The 6,890-nt window shown below is 31.4% G+C and overlaps 1 protein-coding gene across 1 annotated transcript; it reads left to right on the top strand.

The window, feature by feature from the left end:
- Positions 1–1,000: 1,000 nt before the first annotated feature.
- On the top strand, positions 1,001–4,054 carry LOC107440046 (alpha-latrocrustotoxin-Lt1a-like). The gene has a single exon (XM_016052823.3). It carries the CDS (start codon positions 1,001–1,003, stop codon positions 4,052–4,054), a length of 3,054 nt encoding a protein of 1,017 aa, XP_015908309.3.
- Positions 4,055–6,890: the final 2,836 nt, after the last annotated feature.

Genomic DNA, 6,890 nt, shown 5'->3' on the forward strand with positions numbered 1-6,890 from the left:
GAGCAACTTAGCTCAACCTTAATACTCCATTTTGCCGATAAAGATTAGTTAGCGCTGACGTCATAGATCACATGTGTGGGAATGGGAGATCTTCTTCTTGAAGTGCAAGTACCCAATTGCGCTCATTTAGTTGCAAGTTGAATGTCGTATTTTTTTTAGTTCCTGTGGTATAATCACAATTCAGTACATTTCTAGCATCTCCCGACTATTGGAATATCTAAAACTGAACTGGCGCTCTTTGCAGAAAGAGTTATATACATATTTATATCCAAAAAGAATTTCTTATCAATCCATATTTCTATTTCTACCACATTCAGACCATTCGGAATGTTTAAAACCGAATAAGTGAGTTATCTTAAATTATAAGTTAAATTAAAATTGTTTTCTACAGGATACAAACAAAATTTATCGCCAACAGAAATTCTGTTCACTTTCAGAAAAAATCTAGCAGATGTAATGAACCGGAAAAAAATATATATAAAAAGAATAAAATTTTAAAAATTACATTTTTCAAAAAAAATAAATAATAAAAATAATAAATGGAGAAAAAAATTTTTTTTGATGTGATCTAAAACAAAAAATGTTTTTGTCAAAAATATTATTTTTTCCTTATTAGGTCTATTTGAAATTATTTTTCCGAAGAGGAAGTATTGCCTAGTTTAATAAAATTTGATAATATGTCGTGCAAAACTAAGATGAATGGAATGCACAGTTACCAGAATGTTAAATAAAATCATAGATCTGTTCCCTGTCATTTTAAAACTAAATGTCAAGACCAGCTGGTGTCTTATTCTTATTATTCCAATTCATATGTATAACATATCAAACCACAGGTGTTTCTTCAGGAATTTAAACAGTAGAGTAGTTAAGTATAAATATATGGACTAAAATAAAATTCAGTCACATACTTATAAATCCTCTATTTCTTTCCTGCATAAGGTAAGTATCTATTGGTATCTAAACACTCAAGTAAGGATACAGTTTTTCATAATTATCAACCATGACTTTGGGTTCTGATGAAAATTATTCGGAGACGGGTAAAGCGTTGATGCGTATGACGAGGGAGATGAGCCTAGAAGAGCAAGGAAAGAATTGCAAAAAAATTGAAAAAGGTAAGAATTATCTGGACACGGCAGTTGGTTTAGCAGGCGTTGCATTAGGAGTCTTTGCCTTGTTTAGCATGCCACTGCTAATCGTGGTCTCCTCCGCTCTATTAGTTAATGTACTGATTGCCAAGGCTTTAGTAACAGACGAGAACATTGAGAGAGAATGTGCTGATCTCCCTTTTAAAGAGTTAGACGCAAAAATGAAAGCTAGACAAGAAGAAACAGATAGAAAAATTGCAGAACAAACTGAAATTTTGAAGGAAGTGAATAAAAAAGTGGGACAAACTCTCGACAAAATAGAAGATGTTAGAAAGGAAATGGGCGATAGCTTTCAGAGGGTATTGAATAAAATCGGGGATGTAGATGCCAGCAATCCAGTTTCCGAAATAAAAACTGCGATCGAATCCATTTCATTTGGGGAAGAGAACAAAAGGTTAGCGACTCCTGAGCGTTATGTTTATATCATCCAGCAAGAAGTAGCAACAAATTCAGATTCATCTCTTTACAATTACATCGGACTTCAAGGTAGTCTGTATAAGGCCATTTTTGCAGTGATTAACAAGAAGAATACCATCAAACCAAACATTGCCCTTCCCGGACTCAACATTGGAGTTACGACTTACGCATCGACCGTCATTACTCTCATTCAGCAACTACGTTACATGTCGGAATATGTTTACCAAAAGGGTGATTTGAAAAATTTCAACGACTATTTCAATCGTCTTATTTTTGATTTCAATCATTTCAAATTAATAGTTAATGGTTCCTCGAGAAAACCAGGTATAATCGACCAAGTTACTCAGATGTTAAACGACGCAAAAAGAAGTAAAAGCAAGCAAGATCTTGGCGAAGAATTGTTCGAAAATATTGGAACATACATAAACCAACTTAATCAATTAAAACAAAAGATTGCAGCACTTTCATTACCCGTACTCGAAACCACTCCTGATAAAAACATTGATATTGATTTCAACTCCAAAACTGGGTATCAACGCAGTAGTTCTAACTTTTTAGACTGGAAAAGAGGCACAAAGGTGAGTTACGCGGTGCAATTCGAAAAAGATGGTAAGTATTCTAAAGTTAGTGATTGGACTTCACCACAGGAAATAGTGGATATAGCCAATCCAGAAATTGTATTCAGGAAATCGGGCAATATGAATAGATTAGTTTTCCGAAAATTTGATAATGGTGATGCAGAATTGGCATACATCCTCCCTGGCTCAGAAGTAAAATTTAGAGACGTTCACAGGGATTTGTATAATTTAGCTTTTAAAAACTCCCTCAGCGAGTCTCAGGTTTCAAGTAACATGGATAGACTCATTAGATTGGGAGCGAATGTTAAGGCAGAGTTTGAGGGTAAACGAACCGTTATTCATGCGGCAGCTATTGCTGGACGATCTGTTATGCTAGGTAAGATATTGGCCAAAGACCGTTCCCTCATTAATAAACCAGATAAATTAGGCTTCACCCCTCTTCACTTAGCTGCTGAAAATAAAAGGACCGCTTTCGCGCGATGGCTAATTAACCGTGGAGCAAATGTTAATTTACAAGGACAGGAATATAAAGTGACTCCACTGCATCTGGCTGTGCGTTACCAAGCCGAAGAAATTGTAGAAGACCTGTTGAGAAACTCAAAAATTGACCCAAATTTAAAAGACATAGCCGGTCTCACTCCCTTGCACTATGCTTTAACTGATGAAATTTACAATAAAGAGCTTTTCCTTACACTAATGCGGAATGGAAAAACAAATTTAAATGCAAAGGATAACAATGGATTAGCAGTCGTGCATTATGCAACCATTCTCGATAGATGGGAAGAGGTAATTGATTTATCTACTCAGGACAACAGATTTGATATCTATGCAAAGGATAACCAACAAATGTTAGCTGTTCATTACGATGCTATGAAAGGAAACAAAGTGGAGCAATTAATATCTTCTATAATGCTTGATAAAAAAGCATCAAAGCTTAATGATGCAGCAGGCGAGAAACATTGGACTCCTTTACATTTTGCCGTATTTTTTAAGCAAACTGCTTGGGTGGAGTATCTGTTTGGGCAGCATAAAAGAGTGGTATCAAAGGTCAATGTAGATGCTAAAGATGTTGACAATCAGACTCCTTTGCACTTAGCTGCTGCGGCTGGATTGAAAGATATTGTTAAAATTCTTCTGGATAATGGAGCAAAAGTTTATGAAAAGACGAAGAAACAAAATACACCTCTTGATCTCGCTGTTATGCATAATAGAAAAGAAGTTATCGATGATTTGCTGACATTTGAAAAAAATCAAAAATTGAAAAATGGAAAGTCTGCTAAAGAAAATGATACTAAGGCGTGTCAATTAGCAAAGGGAGAGATGTTAAATCTACTGAAAAAGAAGAATCGTTGTGGCAATTTCCGCCGCTCGATTGAATCGAATTTTCAAAACTCTGCACGGGAATCCTCTCTTATGGGCATGTTTGAAAACAATAATTTAAGACCTTTGTTAAATTCGAATAAACCGAAAGAAAATTTGGAATTTAAAAACATTAAACCTCTAACACAAATGGATGTAAATGGCGCCTTGCTCTTACTGGATCTCTTTGTACGGAAAGTGACAAACGAAAAATACAATTCTGCAGTGATTGGTTCCGAATCGTTGTTAGATGCACGAGCTCGAGCTTTAAACATCACGGATAATTTGCAAAAGATCGTGGAAATGGCAGGAAATGATGGGGATCTTTTTGACATTCATTCGAAGATATACAAGGCTATTATGAGTGGAAATGATAACAAACTTGTAAAAGAAGTATGCACTTATTTAAACGAGTTCTCCACTTTGGAGCCACAGAAAGTTGAAAACTTTATTTCGGCAATGGTTGAAAATAAATCAGTCGGAATTTCCAAGAAAACAATTCAAGGTAACTATAAAAACTTAGTCAAGCAGGCCTGTTATAGCAATCACTATTAAATCCTTCCGTCTTTAAATGATGCCTAATTACAACGAAAATAGTCGATAACATAGAATTAATAATTTAGAAAGAAAATTAAACTTAATTATAGTTTGAGAATTACTTTTTTCGATTAAATAAAATTGGTTGAACGAATCATGAAGGTTAATTTTAAAAAACATTCACCGTGATAATTATATCCATATAAAATTTCCAATTTGTCTCTAAAAGTATTTAATTTGTGATTTCTTAAAAACCTATATGGAGGATTACATACAAATATACCAAATTAATTTAAACAGCAATTTTCTTCTCATATTATTCTTCTCATATTAGCGGTTGCTTTCATTGCTAAATAATTATCTGGTATGAATATATTCATATTTGTGAGAAATAACTATTTTTGAGGTAACTTAATTTAGATTTAATTTGAACTTCTTGGACAAATTAAATCTAAATAAAGACTTGAAACAATTTAAAGGGAAATACATATACGCACGACTTGGCGAAATCATAATTTATGCATGTTTTACAAAACAAAATAAGGTCTGAATATTTGTAGAAAATGAAATTTTATGAAAATAAAATTTTAAAATAAAATGTGTTTTCAAACTTTGAATAGTAATTAATAATGTAATGTAAATAACATTTGCTTACCTCGTTTTTGTATTATCATGAAATATGAAATATTTTTGTCAATTTTTATTAATCTAATTATAAATTTTTATTTCATTATTTTTGGTTCATTTTTATGAGTTTAATATTGTTTTTTTGGTGCTGTCATGCATTGTTTGTATTGTGTTGCGTAGAGCATGTTTTACATTACGTAGAATGAAATATGTACCTTTAATTTTTTTAAGGCAGTAATTTGAGTTTGAAATAACAATGGTGTAAAACTACCAAGAATGCAAAAAAAAAAAATTGTCTTTGAAATACAAAATATCAAATAAAGATATTTTTAAGAAAATGTTTCTTTAAAAAAATTACAAAAATGGTAACAATTTTTTATATTGCTGTAATATTTTTAAATACATATATAGCTGTTTCTTTTTTATGAATGGAATTACCCAATTTTTAAAATTAATTAGGATTTTATTTTCTATCTTCACATTCAAAGTATATTTTCGTTATATCTTTTATGTTGCTAAAATGTGTTTGCGAAATATTTTGAATATAACAATGCAAACAAAAAATAGCACATTACTACAAAAATAAAAATTTTACTTTTGTTGATAATTATATAGTTACTATCTGAATTGAATAAAAAAAACAAAGAACGAAAAGAATCAATAAATCAGTACTGAGAAACCTTGCGAAATCATGCTTAAAACTGAAAGGTATATACCGACGGAATGAACCAGGAAGAACCAGAACTTAAGGAGCCAGGAAGAACTTAGTGGAAGAACCAGGTAAGTGATATTTTTAGGGAAGTTGATTAATTTGAGAAAATAACATATAGTGGTTGTATCAATATAGGGTATGTTTAATGTAACAGAATTGTTTTTGCCTTCGCTTTAATCTTAATTGATCCACATTAGTTTTTAAAAGGCTTGCATGAGTTTTATTTCAAATTAGGCAGAGGTAAATAATAAGGCAAATAATTATTAGCCCCGATTTCTTATAAATTTATAATGAAATAGTTCTGATACCACTTTTTCGAATTATAATTACAACCTCTTTGAAAATGTCGCTTACCTTGTTTTTCCACTAAGCTCTTCAATTAATGAACTAAATTTCAATGCTTTTTAAATGTATTATTATATGTCACCCTTTCTGATGACTTTACGTTATAAAACTAAGGAAAACTCGTTTTTCGTAGTCATCCTTACAGAATAAATATTAACTGTATTTAGCATCACTTGACATGATGTTTGTTATTGCTTACGGTCCACTCATGATGGTCAAAATTTACCACTGACAATTTCTTCCGGAGCATATCCCTTTCTAGGGGGCAAAATTATCTATATAATACTTTATACCAATACTAGTATCCTTGATTCTTACGATACAACCCTTTATTTAAGTTTTGCGAGAAATACATTTATCAGTGGCAGCAAACTAAATCCTATTTTTTAAAAAAATTAGAATTCTTGTAGGAATTTGATAAAGACTTAGAAGCACGGCCACTTCTCAATCTGAACTTTAATTTGCAGTTTAAAATATTTATAAGTAGTGCGTAATAGTTCTTTTAATTCAATTCATTAAAATACTAATACACTATCTTTGCTATCACTGAAAAAATATTTTTTGAAATATGGGAAACCCCGTTGTAGAATTCTTATCAAAACTGAACCATTTACCATAATACCAGATGTGCATAGTACCAAACTAATTAAGTGCCAAGTGGGCAAGACAATTTTCTATGGTTCTTATGCCAACAGTGACCTTCCTCGAGCCTTGAGCCGTTTGAATGTCAAATTTCATCTCTTTCTGTTGGATGGTTTAGAAGTCTATCAAGGACACACACACATCCACGGACTGACATTAATTTTTACGTATATAGATTATTTGATGTATTTCTTATTTTGCTTGAAGACATTTAAGGCTTAATTTTTAAACATTTTTTAATCATTATTTTATTTTTTAAAAAAAGTAGTTTTTTTGTTTTTGTTTGCACTCAGAATTATACTATCAATAAATAAAATACTATAAAATTATTATTTTTTTTTTAGGTTATAAATATTTGGTTAGACAGACTATATTTGAGGGTGCCCCTTGATTCTCGCCAAGTTGTAATCGCGTTGATCGCCAAGCTGGGCGATGTTGTTTTATTTATGGGAACATTATTTTTTTTTTTTTTTTTTTTTTTTTTTTTTTTTTTTTTTTTTTTTTTTTTTTTTTTTTTTTTTTTTTTTT

This window comes from Parasteatoda tepidariorum, chromosome 5, assembly GCF_043381705.1.
Source record: "Parasteatoda tepidariorum isolate YZ-2023 chromosome 5, CAS_Ptep_4.0, whole genome shotgun sequence".
Classification (NCBI taxonomy): Eukaryota; Metazoa; Arthropoda; class Arachnida; order Araneae; family Theridiidae; genus Parasteatoda; species Parasteatoda tepidariorum.

Coding starts and splice junctions, on each gene's coding strand:
- LOC107440046 (XM_016052823.3), top strand. CDS start 1,001: ATGACTTTGGGTTCTGATGAAAATTATTCGGAGACGGGTAAAGCGTTG.